Source organism: Triturus cristatus, chromosome 11 (assembly GCF_964204655.1).
Source record: "Triturus cristatus chromosome 11, aTriCri1.1, whole genome shotgun sequence".
NCBI lineage: Eukaryota > Metazoa > Chordata > Amphibia > Caudata > Salamandridae > Triturus > Triturus cristatus.
Window position 1 is genome coordinate 1,107,837,432 of NC_140594.1, and position 20,955 is coordinate 1,107,858,386.

General features: G+C 49.7%; 1 protein-coding gene across 13 annotated transcripts in view; it reads right to left on the bottom strand.

Annotated features, from left to right (window-relative positions):
* Positions 1-20,955, bottom strand: part of LOC146786091 (eukaryotic translation initiation factor 4 gamma 1-like) — a 1,219,153-nt gene that overhangs the window by 436,251 nt on the left and 761,947 nt on the right. For all 13 annotated transcript variants that reach the window (XM_085635575.1, XM_085635572.1, XM_085635570.1 and 10 more), the window contains one exon: positions 6,803-7,000. In XM_085635575.1, the coding sequence (XP_085491701.1) occupies positions 6,803-7,000 (198 nt within the window). The remainder of the gene's footprint in view (positions 1-6,802; positions 7,001-20,955) is intronic.

The following is a 20,955-nucleotide window of genomic DNA, read 5'->3' on the forward strand; positions in this document are numbered from 1 at the left end:
CCAGTGGCGCCGAATCGTCCGCTGGCACCGATGTTTTCGGAGCCGAGGGTTTCGATGGTTTCTGTGCGCCATGCTTTTTTGGAACCTCCGGTTTTTTCGGCGTCGAAGGAGTTTTCGGCACCGGAGCGTCGGTGCCGACAGATTTGTGTTTATGTTTTGTCGGCACCGAGAGTCCAGGCTTCGGCACCGGTGGCTTCGGAGTCGAGCTGGGTATCACTTTTTTCGGTGCCGGAGGGTGTTTTTCGGCACCAGGCGTCGGCTGGCTCGAGCCCGAGCTGCCGTGAGACTTGTGAGGCTTCGACACCGGGCCCGAAGGTGGGGTGATAGAAGCTGTGTGCTTGGTTTTGCCCAGGCCTGCAGGCGAGGGTGTAACCGGAGTCTCTTTTGTTTTGGGCGCGGGGGTGGGAGGGGGTACAGCACTCACGACCCGCTGCGCCGGTGTGATGTCCTCCACGTCGGAGTCGTCGGCGTCGGAAGCGCTGACGACGTCGTCCTCCTACTCTGTGTGTAGTTGCCCCGAAGCTTCGGCGTCGTCTCCGAAGATGTCCGGTGGAGCCGACGATGAGTGCGCCATGGTGCGTCGAGCTCTTCGATCCCGGATGGTCTTTTTTGATCGAAAAGACTTACAGGCGGGGCAGTCTCTAGCCTCGTGTTCTGGAGAGAGGCAAAGGTTACACACCTGATGGAGGTCGGTGTGGGGAAATTTAGACCCACATTTTGTGCACTTTTTGAACGGAGTCCTTTCCATCGGCCGGGTCCGGAGTCGAGGAGGGCCCGAAGGCCGGTGCCGATGTACGGGATAGAGAAAAGTGCCGCTTCGAGAGATGAAGAGGATGATGAAGAAACTCGAAGAACGAGGATTTTCCGTCGAGGCTGGAACCGTAGAAGTTCGAAGCCGGAGCACGAAGTATCACATCCGAGCCCGATGGCGGAAAGAAACAATCTGAGGATGGAGCCGAAGCCCATGCGCAGTACGGACCGAAGGAGGAGTCACCGAACTCGTGACTTCCAAAGACTGTCCAAAGAACAAAAACAAACTGCAAACATCCGGGCCCAACACCAGATGGCGATCTATGCTAAGTGTACAATCTGCAGCTCATATGCCTCGAACCGAAACTTCCACCCTTCTCCCCTCTTGTGTAGGCTACTATCGCCGCTAGGTGTACCCTTAGGGAGGTGGAGCATAAGTTACTTTTCAGAAGGTACGTGAGGTATCTCAGCACTGTTGAGTCCTTTGTCATTTTATTCTGTAGGCCTTTTTTGCCACACCATATTGTAAATCTTTTCCATTTTGCACTATAGCATTTGCGTGTAGTTGGTCTTCTTGCCTCTCGCAGCACTCGCATAGTGCTTGCAGGCAATCTGAGGTCCGCAAATTCTAACTCTTCAGGAGCCATGCCGCCAGGCTGAGGCTTTCTGGCTCTGGATGTAGAACCTCTCCGTTCTGCATGGAGAGCAGGTCCTTTCTTCTTGTGAATCTGTGGGGATTCTCTTGAGCCATTTCTAGAATTTGGGAGAACCAAGTCTGCCTTGCCCACTGTGGTGCCACCAGTATCAGTGTCATGTTGCTGGTTCTGCATTTCTAGAGCACCCTGTGTAACAGTGGTATCGGCGGAAAAGCATAGGCAAATGTCCTTGACCAGCTTATCCATAGGGCATTCCCTTGGGATTGCTGATCTGGTTGCCTGGACGCGAAGCTTCGGCATTTTGCATTCTGGCGTGTTGCAAATAGGTCTATTGTGGGAGTTCCCCATTTCTGGAAAAGCTTCTGCGTTTCGTGCCCATTGAGCACCCACTCGTGTGAAGCTGAGGTCTGCCTGCTTAGCCAGTCTGCCTCCACATTGTCCTTCCCTGGTAGGTGAATCGCTAGCAGGTCTATCTTGAGAGGTATGGCCCATCTCCAAATCTCCTATGCCAGAGTGGAAAGGGGGAACGACTGTGTCCCACGCTGTTTGTTGATATAAAACATGGTTGTGGTGTTGTCCGTTTGAATCAACACTCTCTGGTTGTACAGGTGCTTCTGGAATGCCTTCAGGGCTAGCAGGACAGTCTTCAATTCCAGGTAATTGATATGTCTCACCGCTTCTGCCGGAGCCCACAGACCCCTCACTCTGAGTTGGTCCATGTGTGCTCCCCATCCCCTTTGAGATGCGTCCGTGGTGATGGTCACAGTTGGGCTTGGTGGTGCCAGGCTTTTCCCTGTAGTTATGTTGTCCCTGTCCCACCAAGTTCTCTTCCTGCACTGCGTGCGTAACAACCACTAGATCTTCCCAACTTCCGCTTGCCTGTGCCCATTGCTGTTGTAGCCATTCTTGGAATGGTCTCATGTGAAGTCGTACATTTGGGACCAGGTGGATACATGACGCCATCATCCCCATGATCTTGCTCACTGTTCTCACTGTCAGAACTCGCCCCTTCTGGTAGAGGCTCGTCTCTCAGTAGGGCTTCTGCTCTCCTGTCGCTGGGCACGACCGTCTTGTCTATGGTGTTGATTTTTGCTCCCAGGAAAATCTTCACCTGTTCCAGCTTCATTGATGACTTCCCCCAGTGTATGGAGAACCCCAGGTTCGTCAGTGTCTTTGTCACCTGCGCTGCGTGTTTCTCGCACTTTTCGTGGGTGTTTGCTTTGATCAGCCAGTCGTCTAGGTAAGGGTACACATGAATCCCCTTCCTTCGTAGGTATGCTGCGACTGACGACAGGCATTTCGTGAATACCCTTGGTGCTGATTTTAGCCCGAAGGCCAGGGTCGTGAATTGGTAATGGTCCTGGTTGATGCTGAATCTTAAAAGTCTTTTGTGCCTTCTGTTTATTGGGATGTGCAGGTAGGCATCCTTGAGGTCCACGGTGGACATGAAGTCTCCGTCCCTTATTTGGGGCAGCACCTCCTGTAGTGATGTCATTTTGAACTTTTGTGTTCTGATGTATTTGTTTAGGTATCGCAGATCCAGGATGGGTCTGAGATTTCCGTCTACTTTTGGTACCACGAAGTAGTTCGAGTAGACCCCTTTGTTCCTTTCCTTGTAAGGCACTGGCTCGATGGCTCTCTTTTCGAGCAGCTTCAGTGTTTCCTCTGAGTTGAGCAAGCTCCTGACCGGAGCGTTGCCTTCGTCTTGGTTTTCTGTTTGGAGGCGTCACCTCCAAGTCCACGCAGTAACCGTGTTGTATGACGTTCAGTATCCACTTGTCCGTGGTTATACGTTGCCATTCCTGTAGGTAGAGGCCCAGCCTTCCACCTACAGGTGTTGGATGTTCATAGGCGATTGGGTCTCCTCCCCCCCTTCTTGTTTTTGCATTGCGCCTCACCCCTGGGGGTATGTTGGGGGTGAGCGTCCCCATGCGTGCCGAGTCACTTCGATGAGGGTTGGTCACTCCCTCGTCTCCTTTGGCCACGTCCGTTTCCCCTCCCGCGAAAGGACTGGCCCCTTGGCTGGTACTGCCAGTTTTCTTTTTGCTGACCTTGCTGGCCGTGACTTTCACCCTGCTGTCACGTCTGGTGCGATGTTCCCTGCTGGTTACCCCCTCTACTGTAGGGTCTTCTAGTTGTAGTGCCTCTTCTCATCCCCCTGAACTGTAGGGCCCCCATGGACCTTGCCGTCTCGTTCTCTTTCTTCAGCTGTGTGAGTTTTTCGTCCACTGTCGCCCCGAACAGTGTTTCCCCGTTGAAAGGGGTGCTTAATATGTTGCTCTGCACCTCCTGTTTGAATCCAGAGATTCTCAGCCAGGCCTGTCTTCGTTCGGTGATCCCAATGGCCATTAATCTGCTGGAACTTTCCACCCCGTCCAATGCAGTTTTAATGCATGAGTTGGCTATGTTTTTACCTTCTTCTACAAGGTGGGATGCTCTTTGGCGGTACTCTTCAGGGAGGTGTTTGACTAACTCCCCCATCTCGTCCCAGTGCTGGTACTGGTGTCGATTGAGAAGCACATTGGAGTTCGCCATGCGCCAGTGCATCGCCGCGTTCCTTTCGACCTTCCTTCCAGTGAGGTCCATTCTCCTGCTTTCCTTATCGGGGGGTGGCCCCGAGGTCGCTGGCACGTTGGCCCTTCTCCTGGCCGTGGAAGCGATGATGGAGTCGGCAGTGACCGCTCCCTTGATGTAAGGCGGGTCCAGGGAGGAGTGCTTGTATTTCTCTTTCCGTCCTGGGCGTGATGGACCGGCATGTTGCTGGCTCCTTAAAGGCTTCCTTCCCCTGGTTCATTACGCTTTGGAGCATGGGAAGGAACTGGCTCCTCGTCTGAATGGGGAGCAGGGTCTCGAGGAGGAAATCCGCTTTCGGCTTCTCCTCGTCCAGTTTTACCCCAAAGGCTGCTGCAGCACTCCTGACGACCATATTATACACCCCGATGTCGTCTGGCGGCGAAGGCCTCGAAGGATACGTGTCCACGGGCTCTTAGGGATTTTCGGCGTCGATATCTTGCCAATCCAGTTCGTGAGTGGTTGATGTCGCCGAGCCGTAGAACGACTGCTGGTCGGCCTCCTAGTCTTCGCCTTCATAGTAGGTACCTTCTTCCTCCTCCTCAGGATCTCTCGGCAGCCCTTCGGCGTAGAATTCGTCCTGCTCCTCGATCTTGACGACGTCGTTGGAATTCGGAATTCTTTCAATTTGGCGTAGAACGCCTTCTTCCTCTGAAGGATGCTCTCCATCTCCGCTTCGAGCCTTCTCTTCTTCTTCTCCATTTCGGAGATGCTTTCGACGTCTACCGCGGCTCTTTGACGGAGCTTGCGTCGACGCTGGCCTGTCTTTCTGCGTCGAACGCCCTGCTTTGTGGGCTGCTTTCGACGAACTCAGCCTTTCGGCGTCTTTCGGCACCAGGGAGTCCTTCTCGCAGGATCCGCTCGGCCTTTTGTCCATGGATCCCACCCTTGGTCGTCGAAATTTTCGGCGCCGGTGCTCCTTTCGAGGACTTTGACTCGGATTTTCTAGAGTCTGTCTCGGCTTCGAGGCCCTTTCGGGGGTTTTGAACTCGACGATTCTCTTACCTCATCAGGCGTTTTCGTATCGGTCTCTGTGACCGTTAAGACGTCGGGTCCGTCGGCGATGTTGTCCTCATAGTCTGTGGAGAGGCCCAGATCGTAAAGCGACGGGGCCTTACCTTTGCCTTCCATGCTGAAGTTAGCGCTTCTCTGGCGTTCTCTCACTCGGAGCGTCTTCGGCGCGAAAGCTGAACAGGCGTTGCAGTCCTTGCTCGGGTGGTCGATCGGTAGGCAAAGGTTGCAGACCGGATGCTGGTCCTTCTGCGCGAACTTGTGGTGGCAGTTAGGGCAGAATTTGAATGGTGTCTTGTCCATTGCGCTCAGAGCCTCTGAGTGCGCATCCTCGAAGGGCGTCGAAGAAAATTCCTGGGAATTCTTCCTTCTTCGCGTCCCGGATGTAATTTATTCCTCTGTTATCTCAGCTGTTTTTTCCTCGACGAAACTCGTGTTTTCTCCTTCCTTCGAATGAAATCCTGGAGCTTCTCGATGACGATCCACACCCAACGGCGGAAAAAAGAATCTGAAGATGGCGCCCCAAAGGTGGGACTTCCGCAGGAAGCACGACTACGTCACGAGAGGTGCACCAAATGGTGGGACGTCGACGCCCACCTGGGCTACGAAAAAAAAAAAAAAAAAAAAAAAAAAAAAAAGGAAAGACTACGAATCCGGACCCAACCACCAGATCGCGGAATAATGCACAGCATAGTGAATCCAGAAAGATTCACGCTGCAAAACCGAAGAAACAGTGTCGAACCAGAGTGCAGCAATTCACGTCCGAACCCGATGGCGGTAAAAACAAGCATTGGCATAGCCAATAGGTCTCGCCTTTCAAGTGTTTAGCCATGCAACAGTTGCATAACTAAATACTTATAAGGTCCCAAAAGCGAGACCTATTGGCTATGCAAAGCGGCCGCGAAAGTGATCGCGATCAAACATCAAAGCGGCGGTGAAAGTAATCGCGGTAAAGTGTGGCGTGCGCGCCCCTGCACATGTACTGTAGCTCTAGGCTGGCCTGGTAGCACTTTTTGGAGCCCTTTCAATAAGTCTCGCCAGACCAGCGCATGCGCTGGGTCAGGCGAGACCTAAAAACAATCTAACAATGGAGTCGACCTACTTAATGACGGGAAAAGACTTCTTCGAAGAAAAAAATTGCAAACACCCGGACCCAACACGAGATAGCAGGAGTATATAAGAGGGTGATCTACAGCTTACATGCCTCAAACCTGTATTTACCATTTACTCTTTTGGTGCTCGTAATCACTTCCATCTGCTTCTGTCTGATTATCGCAGCACATGTATTTTATACAAAAATAACGTTGGTTCAATAAATATATTGAAAACGTCCCAGCGTGTATTCTGTATGTTTCTCTGAGCGAAAAGTTCTGATCTGTTACCATGATCCCCGAGTGAGGGATGTCATTTTCAGTGGTTGCCAGAAGCTATTTGCTCCCTGGTAGGGTTAGGGTGGATTATGATAGCACTGCGCTAGCTGGTCTTTAGGCAAAGTGGGTGCTTGGAATCAGAATAGGCACCTCATCCTAAGTATTTGTCTAACAAACATGCAGATCCTACCAATTAGTGTCAACTACACAACACAAAGTCCAATATGAGACAGATAACAGACATGACAATGGAGAAAGTGTGCAAGTTCCTAAACTGCGCCGCCCTTATTTTAACCCTCATTGGACAAAAACGATGCCTCTCACAAACAGAACAATTACTACTCTTAAATTTGTAGCACATGACCCAAATGAAGTGCACTGGGAACATATTACTATTAAATCAGTACATGGCCTTATTCTGACCAAAGCAACCAATTAACTTACTCCCATCAGGCAACGGCACATGTTGGCATAGGCAACAGAGAAATTTGGCTCAGAAATGGCCTTCTCAAATATCAAATCAATGACCCCCTTCAGTCGCTCCTCCGTGTCGATGGGAAGGTCAGTAACCTGCTTCATCAGCTGCTGGAACATCTGTGGAGTCAACTTGTTCAGAATACTGCGCACCCTACGGAAGAGGTCCTGTCAATAAGAAAAACACAAATTAGTAAACCTTTTTCCAACATCGGCAGTCACTTTTCTACACACTGCCCATCTGCCTTTCCCATAAGCCACCACAAGTGAAACCGTTTTTTACCTCTAACCTTAGTTATGAAGCTTTAAACAATGCTTTATTTGGGTGTTGTCCATTATTTCATCATCTAGTTTTTGGCAGGCAAAAAGGCCATACTGCAACCACCAGGCTAGAATGGTCCACAGCCACAAACCTAATGCTACAGATAAGAAATTGTTGCCTCTCTTAAACACCAGCTATTTATCATGGAGACTTCATTAAACAGATGAATACTGAAATATCTCAATCTCGGGAATTCAGGAACATCTTCATAGAACAAAAATCTGAATTGCCAGAATATTCCTACAACTCCCATAGAGGGGAGAACAAACTGCACCATGTTTCATTCTGTAAGCTCCATCAGGGAGGAGAGAGGGATATATATCTATTTAATGAAGATAAACATGATTGAGAACTGGCTTTTTCCTGCAAAGCTGAATTTCTCGATTTTTGTCCACTTTCGAAGTAGGCTGTTAGATGAGTAGTGCCTTTCGCCGACATAGGAGCAGAATGCCTCCAAGTATCTCTTCATGACCCTTTCAACAGTTAATTAACACCAGAGGAACATGCCTTAGCTCCTGTTATTCATAGTTTCAAATTTAACCATGTGACTTTAATTTGCCAATGTGAAGAAAATGTAGAAAAGTAAGGAATATGCTACTTACCAGTATGCATCTGTTCTTGGCATGTAGAGCTGCAGATCTATACACTGTGCATAGATCGCCATCTGGTGTTGGGCCCGGATGTTTGCAGTTTGATTTTCCTCTTGGAAAGTCTTTGGGAGTCACGAGGTCGGTGACTCCACCTCTGGTTAGTATTGCGCATGCACTTCGGCTCCATCCTCAGATTGTTTTTCGCCAGCAGGGAAAGATGGAGCGTAGTAGTAACAGTAAAGAAACCCATGTGTATTGTATCTAAATAAGATAAGACTGGAACGGATACAGGTAGCCGGGGAGGCGGGTGGGCGTGTATAGATCTGCAGCTCTACATGCCAAGAACAGATGCATACTGGTAAGTAGCATATTCCGTTCGAGGCATAGGAGCAGCAGATTATACACTGTGCATAGATTATATAGCAGTACCCAACCCTAGCGGCGACCACCGGCATCCGTTGCAGTTGTCTGAAACAGTGTTTTTAGTACAGCTTGGCCCACACTAGCTTGTTCCTTGGTTTGCACATCTACACAATGTTTTGTGAAGGTGTGTGGTGTTGACCATGTCGCTGCTTTGCAGATGTCATCTAGTGGTATGCTCCCTAGGAAATCCATAGAAGCCCCTATCTTCCTTGTAGAGTGGGCGTTAGGGGGAACAGATAGCATTCGTTTTGCTTTGTGGTAGCAAATCTGTATGCATTTTACAATCCACCTAGCTATCCCCGATTTGGAAATAGGGTTGCCTTTGTGTGGTGGGGAAAAGGAAACAAATAGCGGTTTGGTTTTCCTGAAAGGTTGTGTTCTCTGGATGTAGTAAAGTAAAGCCCTTTTAACATCCAGTGTGTGTAAGGCTCTTTCCGCAACTGTTTGGGGTTGCAAGAAAAAGACTGGTAACTCTACCGACTGGTTTAGATGGAATGGAGAAATGACTTTGGGTAGAAATTTGGGATTGGTGCGGAGTACAACCTTGTTGTGATGCATCTGAAGAAAACGTTCCTGTATAGTGAGTGCCTGTATTTCACTAACACGTCTGAGGGAAGTGATGGTCACTAGGAAGGCTGTCTTCCATGTGAGGAATTGCAGCTCGCACTTATGTAATGGTTCGAAAGGGGGTCCCATTAACCGTGTGAGAACTACATTCAAGTTCCAAACAGGTGAGGGTGGCACTCTGGGTGGAATTACTCTTTTGAGACCTTCCATAAAGGCTTTGATGGCAGGTACTTTGAAAAGTGAGAGGTGCTGTCTGTTCTGTAAATAGGCAGCAATGGCAGCAAGGTGTAACCGAATGGAGGTATATGCTAGGTTACACCTTTGTAAATGGAGTAAATAACATATAATGTGTTGTATGGATACATTTAACCCCTTCAGTGCCCATGACGAGATGGTCTCGTCATGGGCCGCGGTTGCGCTGTGCCCATGACGAGACCATCTCGTCATGAACTCCGCCCGCTAATAGAAAGCCCGGCACAGGGCGGGGAAAGGGCGGGGCACAGAAGGGGTTAAAGGATTGATCGTGTTATTGTGGCAGTAAATAACAAATCTTTTCCACTTTGCTGCATAGCACGCCCTAGTAGTAGGGCGTCTAGCTTCCCTGATAATATTCATGCAATCAGGGGGAAGGTTAAGGTATCCAAATTCTAGGACCTCAGGAGCCAGATCGCAAGGTTGAGCTGGGTCCGGGTGCCTGATCTCTCCATGGTTCTGGGTTAGTAGGCGTGGTGAGAGGCGTAGCTTTTGGTGTGGTACCACAGAGTAACAGCAGCGTGGTGTACCACGGCTGTCTGGTCCATGTTGGAGCTACCAGGGTTAGGGAATGCTGCTGTAGCTTCCGGACCACTAATGGAATTAGTGGGAGAGGTGGAAAAGCGTATGCAAATTTGTTTGACCAGTTCATCCACATCGCATTGCCTTTGGACAATGGGTGTGGATTTCTGGCGGCGAAGCTTGGGCATTTTTTGTTTTCGTGGGTGGCAAATAGGTCTTTGTGTGGATGCCCCCACTTCTGAAAGAACGGGTGAAGAACCTGTGGGTGAATTTCCCACTCGTGAATCTGCTGCGTTTGTCTGCTGAGCAGATCTGCCACGGTGTTTGACTCCTGGGACATGTTGGGCCAAGAGAAAGATTTCCTGTGGAATTGCCCATCTCCATATGCTCTGTGCTAATTGAGAGAGCTATGGAGAGTGTGTGCCCCCCTGTTTTTGAATGTAGTACATGGCAGTCACGTTGTCTGTGCGAATGAGGACTGCCTTGCCTGAAATCTGCGTCTGGAAGGATTTTAGGGCTAGGAAGATTGCCAGTAACTCCAAATGGTTGATGTGGAGTAACTTCTGTTGTGGCGTCCATGTGCCCTGTACTGTGAGATGTAACAGATGAGCTCCCCAGCCGGAGAGCGATGCATCTGCTGTTAGGATTATTTGTGGGACCGGGTCCAGGAACGGTCGACCTTTGGAAAGGTTTGTGGTGTTCCACCACTGCAGAGAGCGATGGGTGCGACCGTCTACCAACACCAGATCTGTCAGTTGGCCATGGGCCTGGTTCCACTGGCGCGCCAAACACTCTTGGAGTGGGCGCATTTGGAGTCTTGCATGGGGCACTATAAAGATGCAAGAGGCCATCATCCCTATGAGCTGCATAAACTCTTGCTGGGAGAGTGTTGGGATAGGAATTTTTGACGCAGCACCTGTATTTTTGCAATCCTGGAAGGATAAGGATAGGCTATGGCCTTTGCGGTGTCTATGGTGGCACCGAGATATTGTTTTGTGTGTGATGGTACCAGGTGGGATTTTTGGTGGTTCACCGTGAAGCCTAGCTGGTGAAGTAGTTGGACTGTAGCAGCGGTATGGTGCACACACTGTTGGTAGGACGTGGCTTTTATGAGACAATCGTCCAGATCAGGGGAAGACGTGAATGTGCTGTCTTCTGAGATGTGCAGCCGCTACTGCCAGGCACTTGGTGAACACCCTTGGTGCTGTTACCCCGAACGGGAGCACCTTGAACTGGTAGTGGTGTCAGTCTAGCACAAACCTGAGGTACTTTGTGAGATTGGTGTACTGGGATGTGAAAGTACGCGTCTTTCAAGTCCAGAGTGGTGAGAAAGTCGTTCTGGGAGAGAAGTGGAAGAACCTGTTGGAGGGTTACCATGTGAAAATGGTCCGAATGAATGCAAGTGTTTAGAGGTCTGAGATCCAAGATAGGTCTTAGGGTCTCGTCTGTCTTTGGAATCAGAAAGTACAGGGAGTAGACCCCTAAATTTCGTTGATTTATGGGGACCTGCTCTATTGCCCCTTTTTGGAGGAGGGAGATCACCTCTTGTGTCAGTAGCGCAGTATGTTCTTGTGACATAGGGCGGTGCCTGGGTGGAATGTTGGGGGGTGTAGATGTTAATTCTAGGCAATACCCTGACTGAATAATTTGTGTCACCCATTTGTCTGGAGGAGATTGTCTCCCAGACGTGAAGGAAACGTTGTAGCCTGCCTCCGACCGGAGTGGAATGGTCTGGAGGGAGCGGGGGAAAGTCATTGGGCAGGAGGTGTGGCAGAGCGGGCGGTATTATTATTGCCTCTGTATCCGCCTCTTTGATAACCTTTTGTAAAGGTAGACTGAGGGGGGGATTTATAGGACGTGGATGCACTGTCCGATGAGTAGCCTCTGCCTGTGCCTCGAAAGGAAGAACGGCGAAAGGAGCGCCTGGGAGTCTGTGTTTGTAGGGCTCCCATAGATTTCGCAGTGTCTGTATCCTTTTTCATTTTTTCCAGGGCTTCATCTACTTTAGGACCAAATAGATGATCTTGGTTGAATGGGTGATTCAGTATAGAGGCTTGAACCTCTGGTTTAAACCCTGAGCCAGGCATGGCGACGGAGGAGGACACTGGTGTTTATAGCCCTGGAGACTGTATCTGCCGCATCTAGGGCACATCGTATCGAGGTAATAGTTATTGTTTTACCCTCTTGAATAAGTTCATTAGCCCTAGTCTTGTACTTTTCAGGGAGATGGTGCATGATGATGCTCATCATAATGTGCCCTGTCGTATCGTGCCAACAGTGCTTGCGTATTGGCAATACGCCATATATTGGCCGCTTGTGACGCAGTGCACTTCCCTGACGCATCTAGGAGCTTGGACTCTTGGTCAGGTGGGGGTGCCTCGCCTGACGCCTGAGAATTTGAGCGCTTCCTGGCTGTAGATACCACTAGGCAATCTAATGGTGCAGGGCCCTTAATGTAAGAAGGGTCTGTATGGGCGGCTTTGTACTTTTCTATCCGAGGGTTTAGGACCCTGGCCCTGACTGGGTCTTTAAAAACCTCAGGGGCATGTTTAATTACTCCCGTTAACTTAGGTAAAATGGCAGTGGACCTATGTGTATAATCGAAGGTGTCAAGGAGGAAGTCCTCCTCCACTGGGTCTGTATGTAACCCTACCCCGTGGTAGTGTGCTGCCCTTTGTAGCAAGTGGTGAAAACCCAAGGAATCTTTAGGAGGGGATGGCCTAGATGGATAAAGGTCATCCTGTGGGACATCTGGGATGTCCGGATTGTTATAATCATCCCATGGGTCTGGGGATCCAGTAGGTGTGGGATCTTGTGGCGCATCTGCTGGATCAAAGTAAGGGTCCCCCAAATTGTCCGGGACAGGGGACAAGGTGGGGGAACGATTAGGTGGAGGTGGAGAGGGTGGAGGAGGTAAAGGAGGAGGGGAAGGCACCCTGAAAGGAGAGGTGGCAATGTCCTCTCTCTTCAGAGGTGGAGGTGGAGCCGGCTTGTCCAAGTGTCTCTTTTTGGAAGACAATGTCAAGTGTCCGGTCTTTGGATCCTTGGTGAGGGTTTTCTGCAAAGGATCCGGCGTGAAAAGCTTCTGTGTCCCTGGTTGATCTGTCGGCGCCGACTGTTTCGGGGCCGGCGGCTTCTTAGGTTTGTCGAAGCCGTGCTTCCTGGGAACCTCCGGTTTTTTTGGTCGGTGCCGAAGGGGGTCTCGGCACGGGTGGGTCGGTGCCAAGGGTCTTTTGATGTTTGGTCAACACCGGAGCAGGTTTCGGCACCGAAGACTTCGGTGTCTAGGTCGGTGTGGAGGTGGAGGCCGATTTTTTCTTCGGTGCCGAAGAGTGTTTGTGGGCACCGGTGGCCGGCTGGCTCGAGCCAGAGCTTCCGGAAGGCTTAGAAAGCTTCTTCACCGGGCCCGGAGGTGGGGTGTCAGAAGCAGTGTCCTTGGTCTTGCCCAGGCCTGAAGGTGAAGGTGTGACCGAAGTCTTTTTCGGGATCGGCGTGGGAGGGGGAATTGTACTCACGACCCGCTGCACCGGAGTGATGTCCTCCACATCTGAGTCGTCGGCCTCGGAAGCGCTGACGAGGAAGTCGTCCTCCTGTTCGATGTCCTGCTGTCCCGGAGCTTCGACGTAGTCCCCGAAGATGTCGACTGGAGCGGAGGTCGAGGAGTGCGCCATGTTGCGTCTAGCCCGTCGATCTCGAATCGTCTTTGAGCGAAAAGACTTGCAGGCGGGACAGTCTTGGGCCTCGTGTTCTGGGGAAGAGGCAGAGGTTACACACCTCATGGAGATCGGTGTGGGGAAACTTGGACCCACATCGAGGGCACTTCTTGAAGGGAGTTTGAATATGCTACTTACCAGTATGCATCTGTTCTTGGCATGTAGGGCTGCTGACATTCATATCTGTGCATAGATCGCCGCCTAGTGTTGGGTCCGGATGATTGCACATTGTTGTCCTGGAAGAGTCTTCGAAGCATCCTGAGATGGGTGACTCCTCCCCTGGACCACAGTGCGCATGGGCATCCTCTCCATCCCCAGATTGTTTTTCGCCATTGTGGCAGTGATGGAGTAGATACAGAAAGTGATGACCATGCTTACAGTAATTCTGAGTGCTGCAGCTGCTACAGGCGCCGGGGAGGAGGGTGGGCGATATGAATGTCAGCAGCCCTACATGCCAAGAACAGATGCATACTGGTAAGTAGCATATTCAGTTCGAGGCATGTGGGCTGCTGAATTCATATCTGTGCATAGAATACACAGCAGTACCTCCTATTAGCGGCGGCCACCCGTGCCAGCTGCAGCAGTCTGAAAAAGAGTTTTGAGAACAGCCTGTCCTACAGCAGCCTGCTGTTTTGAGTGTACATCTACACAGTAGTGTTTGGTAAATGTATGTATAGTGGACCATGTGGCTGCTCTACATATTTCTTGTAAAGGAATGTTTCCCAGGAAAGCCATGGAGGCCCCTAACTTCCGTGTGGAGTGGGCTCTTGGAGGAATAGTTAGTGAGCGCTTAGCTTTTTGATAGCAAATCTGTATACACTTAACGATCCACCTAGCTATTCCTGCTTTGGAAATGGGGTTGCCCTTGTACTGTGGAGAAAAGGCAACAAACAGTTGTTTTGTTTTCCTGAAATTTTGTGTTCTGTCAATATAGTACAGGAGAGCTCATTTGATATCAAGTGTGTGGAGCATTCTCTCTGCTACATTCTCAGGATTAGGATAAAACATGGGTAGTTCAATGGATTGGTTCATATGGAACTGCGAAATTACCTTGGGCATGAAAGTAGGGTTGGTGCGTAGTACGACCCTGTTCGCATGAACCTGTATAAATGGCTCTTGAATGGTTAGTGTCTGAAGTTCACTAACTCTTCCTAGGGAAGTAATGGCAACTAGGAAAGCTACTTTCCATGTTAGAAATTGAATCTCACAAGAGTGTAGAGGTTCAAAAGGTGGTCCCATCAGTCTGGTGAGGACCACATTTAGGTTCCAGACTGGTGAAGGAGGGTGTCTTGGAGGAATCACACGTTTGAGTCCCTCCAAGAAAGCTCTGATGGCAGGCACTTTGAACAGAGAGAAGTGCTGCCTGTTCTGAAGGTAAGCTGCCAGTGCGGTTAAATGTATACGGATGGAATTGTATGCTAGATTGCATCGGTATAAGTGTAATAGATAACAGATAATGTTTTGCGTTGATGCATCCAGCGGATTGATGTCATTATTTTTACAAAAATGACAAATCTTTTCCACTTAGCCGCGTAGCAGGCTCTGGTAGTGGGTCTCCGTGCCTCCTTGATGATATTCATACATTCTGGAGGAAGTTTAGGTAGCCAAATTCGAAGATCTCAGAAGCCAGATCGCCAGGTCCAGCAGTTGCGGATCTGGGTGCTGAATCTCACCATGGCTCTGCGTTAAAAGCGTGGGTGTTACCCGTAGTCGTTGATGCGGTACCACGGAGAGTTCCAGAAACGTGGTGTACCATGGTTGGCATGCCCACGTTGGAGCAACCAGGATGAGCGTCATTGAGTGTTGCGCAAATCTGCCTGACCAGTTCATCCATACTGCATTGCCCTGCGACTGTGGATGTGGGAACCTGGCGGCAAAGTTTTGGCATTTTGCGTTTTCCCTTGTGGTGAATAGGTCTATCTCTGGATGACCCCACTGCTGGAAGTACGGTTGGAGTACTCGTGTATTTGGTGGCTGTGTCTGCTGAGCAGATCCGCCATCTGGTTGTCCTTGCCCGGGAGGTGTTCCGCCATGAGGAACATGTTCCTCTGAATGGCCCACTTCCACATGCTCTGAGCCAGATGAGACAACTGTGGAGAGTGTGTTCCTCCCTGCTTTTGTATGTAGTACATGGCGGTCATGTTGTCCGTCCGGATCAACACGACTTTGTTGCATAAGTGTACTTTGAATGCCTTCATGGCTAGGAAGATTGCCATGAGTTCCAGAAGGTTGATGTGCATCCTCCTTTGCTGTGTCCGCCATAGTCCCTGCACTGTGTAATTGAGTACATGAGCTCCCCATCCCTGGAAAGACGCGTCCGCCGTCAGTATGATTTGTGGGACAGGCTCTCGGAACGGTCGGCCCTTGCAAAGGTTTTGTGGATTCCACCAATGCAGAGAGTTGTATGCCCGACCGCTCACCAACACTAGGTCCTTCAATTGTCCGTGAGCTTGATTCCACTGACGTGCCAAGCACTCCTGAAGCGGGCGCATATGTAACCTCGCGTGCGGGACTATGAAGATGCAGGAGGCCATCATGCCTATCAACTGCATAAACACTCGTGCCGGTAGTGAGTGTTGAGGGTTGAACTTGGTTATGAGCAACTGCATGCTGTTGATCCTTACTGAATTGGGCTGGTCCTTGGCTGCCAGAGTGTCTATGGTCGCGCCTAGGTACTGCTGTACGAGGGTGGGGTGAAGGTGGGACTTTGGATAATTCAGGAAGAAGCCAAGGCTGTGAAGAAGGTGAATGGTGTGGGTTACGTGGTTGGCACACTGCTGGGCCGACCTTCCCTGGATAAGCCAGTCGTCCAGATAAGGATAGACATGTATGTGCTGTCTCCTTAAGTGCGCCGCCACTGTTGCCAGGCACTTGGTGAACACTGGGTGCCGTTGTTACTCCGAAAGGGAGGACTTTGAACTGGTAATGTTGATCTTGAATAGTGAACCTGAGATACTTTCTGTGTGATGGGTGTATGGGTATATGGAAATACGCATCTTTGAGATCTAGTGTCGCGAGAAAGTCTCCCTGTTTGAGCAACGGCAGCACTTGTTGCAAGGTGAGCATGTGAAAATGCTCTGACAGAATGTAACGGTTTAGAGGTCTTGAATCCAGTATGGGTCTGAGAGACCAGTCCTTTTTGGGGATCAGAAAATACAGTGAGTACACTCCTGATGCCTGTTCTTCTGCTGGCACGAGTTCTATAGCTCCTTTTTGGAGCATACTGAGAACTTCCTGGTGGAATAAGTTCAAGTGCTCTGCGGACATAGGACGGTGTCTTGGTGGTATGTTTGGTGGAGTGGATGTGAGCTCCAGACAATAATCGTACTGGACAATGTCTCACCCACCTGTCTGTAGCGATGGACTTCCAGACCGGCAGGAACTCCTGGAGTCTCCCCCCGACAGGTGTGACGTGGTCGGGGGGCAGTGACAAGGCGTCACTGTTTGTTGGTGGCGGAGGACCTGGAGCCGTTTCCTCGGCCTCTGCCCTTGACGTTGTTTCCACGGTATCCACCTCTGTTATTCTTATTATAGGTGATCTGTGTACCTTGTTTAGTGTAATGCGACTGTTGGGAGCTCTGGCCTCTAGATGGTCCTCTGTTGCTAGAGCGACGAAAGGACCCACTCCGAAACTGCTGTGATTGCAGAGCCCCCTTAGACTTTGCAGTCTCTGTATCTTTTTTGATCTTTTCTAGGGTGGTGTCAACTTCGGGGCCAAAAAGGGAGTCAGGGTTGACAGGTTGATGGAGTATCGTTGTCTGTATCTTTGGTTTGAATCCGGAAATTCTTAACCAAGCATGTCGTCGTAAGATGACGCTGGTGTTAATAGCCCTAGCTGCAGTGTCAGCTGCGTCAAGAGCGCACTTAATGGAAGCGTTGCTTATGAGCTTTCCTTCTCTAATCAGGGACTCTGCTCCTTCCTTATATTGATCTGGGAGGTGCTGTAGCAGTGTCTCTAGGGTATCATAATGCACCCTGTCGTATCGAGCCAGAAGTGCCTGAGTGTTGGCAATTCTACAGATGTTAGCTGCCTGTGCAGCAACTCTTTTTCCTGATGTTACCAAGACCTTAGACTCCTTGTCAGGGGGAGGAGCATCACCCGTTGTCCTTGAATTGGCTCTCTTCCGAGCATTGGACACCACCAACGAGTCCAAAGGCAACTGGCCTCTTATGTTGGTAGGGTCTACAGGAGCTGGCCTATATTTTTTGTCAATCCTAGGGTTTAGTAATCTCGCCCTTGTGGTCTCCTTAAAAATGTCATTAGCCGGTTTTAGGACCCCCTTCAGCATGGGCAGAGTCTTAACAGACCTTTGAGGTAGAGAAGGTATCCATCAGAAAATCATCCTCAATAGGATCAGTGTGGAGCTGTACATCATGATTTTTAGCTGCTCTCTCAATTAAGGCATTGAAAGCAGCAGTATCCTCAGTAGATGATTTTACCACATATGCCTGTGTGTCTGGAGCAGTATGTGGGTCCCCTGCATCAGTATCGTCCACCCAAGGTTGGTTTCGATCTTCAGGGTCAGTGTCCACAGGATAAGTGTCCTCAACATCACCAGTATCCCCTGCATCCACATCAAATTGTGTGGGTGAGAATGACTGAGGCTCCTGGTCATAATATTGAACATGTTCTACTAGAACTGGTGACGTGGTCCTCTTCTTCTTCAATGGAATTTTGTATGGCTCCATTGATTTCTCTGGCAGTATCTTTCTTTTATATATTGACAGTCTACCAGTCTCCGCATCGATAAACTGCCTTGGCTCCTCATCTTCCTGAGGTACTTCGACAGCCCTCTGTCCCATTGGCATTCCTGTTGGTGCTTCGATAGGTTTCTTCGGGTCGACCCCTTTTTGCGGCTCGAGACCCTTCTTTGCTAACATCTTCGGTCGTACCGCAGGTGGTAGTCCGAATTTTATGTGCGTCGACGCGATGTGAACTGTGCTGACCGTCTTCGGCTGCGGGGGTGCTTTTGCGCCGAGCATGGAAGCAGTGTCGTGGATGCGGAGTAACGACTCCGACACCTTCTTCTTTAGGAAGGGAGACGGTGTTGTTGAGTCGACACGTTCCGTCGATACCCTTTTGGACGTGGCATCTAACCCCGAACCAGACGCCGTGCTCTCGACACTAGGACCGGGATGGGTCGGCCGTCGCGAGGCGCTCTGTATTTTTGTGTCGACGATCCTCGGCGCCGATTTTTTCGGGTCGGCGACCTTGGTTGTTGGCGCCGCCTTCGGCTCGACGTCCCCATGAATTCTCAGTGCGTCGACGGCCTTCTTTTGTTTGTTCGGCTCCGAGGGCTTCGAGGCCTTGTTGTCGATGACTCTTTCACTTTCGAGGTAGGTGCCTGTGCCTTCAGTTTCGATTTCGTTTGATCGAATGATGGCGCTTTCGATACCGATGGCTCTTTAGGGTAGTTCGTAGCCGGGCCTTTATGCAGGGCTGTAGAACGAGAGGAATGATCTTGGGTAAGGCCTTGTGGCGATCCCTCGACCTGAGCCTTATCGAGTGCCTCTCTGGGCCCTGTACAGACATGTGGGCCTAGCTCATCTTCTGAGCCATCTTCCTCGGCCCCAAGGGCCTCCTCGTCTTCTCCTACCTCTTCGACGACACCATCTTCCTGTTCGTCTACTATACGCTCGTCTTCGGCATCCTAGTCGGATTCTCGCTCCGAAGCCGGATCCGAGAGCTCCCCCCGAACTTCAAGGTCCACGACCTCCTCCTCTTCTGTCCCGAAGATGTTGTCCGGGTTAGGCGACGCTTTCTGCGCCTCGAGCAGAGCTGCTCGACAAATGCGAAGGGTCTTCTTCGATCGAAACCTGAAACATGCCATACAGGTGGCTTCGTCGTGGTTTGGAGAGAGGCACTTGTTGCACACCGGGTGCACGTCGAAGCGAGCATACTTAGCGTTGCAAAGAGGGCAACGCTTAAAGGGGCTATTCGATGTCTTTGGTTCCATCGTTGATGATCTACTCGAGAACGCCCTCGACAAATATACTTGGCGCCGAACGAAAACAATACAGACGAATGTAAAGGCCTAAATACTCAAAGAGCTAAGATTAGGACATCCACACCCAATGGCGGAAAAAAACAATCTAAGGATGGAGGGGATGCCCATGCGCACTGTAGTCCAGGGGAGGAGCCACCTATCTCGTGATACTTCGAAGACTCTTCCAGGACAACAATGTGCAATCATCCGGACCCAACACTAGGCGGCGATCTATGCACAGATATGAATTCAGCAGCCCACATGCCTCGAACAAAAAACCCTATATACCGCACCCTTCCTAGGGGGCATCTCTCTGAGGAAGTCATCTCTGTTCATTTGTAAATTAAAGAATTAGCCTCCACATAGTGCCCCTTGTTCTGAGCCATATCTTTGTCACTACCCATGGATCTTGTTCCTTTTGTGTTTCTCCTCTGTCGTTACTAATTAATAATGACATATATTCACAGTGCTTTCTGTCTCAGGCTGGGACTTCATAGCACTATAAATACATAAGTCAGTATTCCACACTGCACCAACTAGGATACAATTCTGTACCTGTCTGGTCTCACACACAAACACACAGACATCTACAGTGATCACATTTTAACCAACTGAGATGTCACATTTGGCACAATAAGATTACTTTTTTTTGTGGTAGTTTTATGTAGTGCAAATTTGACCTGAGATGTTGCTGCACTTTACATGAGCACATATTACATTACACAAGGTCACGTTCGTGTGTAGGCACGGGAGATTAAATGATTTGCCCAGAAAAACAGGACCTTTAACTTGCGTTTATTTTTTCATTGTGTGTGGGTTACTTTTTTGCCTTTCTAATTGCGTATAAAAAAACAAGATCCTTGCAGAATCGTTTGTTCTTCTTAGCCACCTCTTTGACCCTGCCACCACACTCAATGACCCCAGCCCCCATATGGAGGGGTTTCTATACTTTCACTTCAAGCCTGTTTGTAAATGAAAACGGCATGGAAATGCACCAAATAAAGAAGGCCACACTTCCAGGCGATCTTCATTTACAATTCTTTGCCGAGGCATTTGCGCCCCCCTGGGAATACACGGACCCCCAGGGGGGCGCGCCCCACAGTTTGAAGACCTCTGATGTATGACATGGTTCTGCATTCTGTCTATCAATTGTTCTTTCTGTATTTTTAATTGGCACAAGTAATGCCCAAAAAACATAAGCCTTTCTATAAAAGCAATTTATGCAAGAGGCTTTGACTAGAATCCAATAAGGGCAAAAACGTTTGAGGAAATGGGAAAAAACAAGACTGACAGTGCAAAGGGAGCCAAATCAAGTATTCACTCTAAAAATCTTTTAGGACAAACGTTTTTCCCCGGACTGATTAGTTTTGTGGGTTAGTGATATCTGGCACAGAGAAGAACTACAAACCTTGAATGATTGCAAGATGAAACCAGGATAGTCCACTCAACCAAATATTAAGGGACAGGAGAGGGTAAGTAGTTTCTTTGCTTCCATCTAAAACTTGCATTTATTCAACATTTAACAACTGTCCGGGGATTGTGAACTCACTAGAAAAAACATGCTGCTTGGGCTCTGTTTTTATGACAATCAGGAACAATACTCTGCCTTACAAAGCAGTAGAAATTACCAAGCAGTTGAATCTTACTCTAAACTGCTCTGTGATGCATCCAACAGGTTAAGCATGTACTTCCTTTCCTGTCTCGCCCGACACGGAAGGAAAGAGATCAAGTGCACAGGCACGTAGAT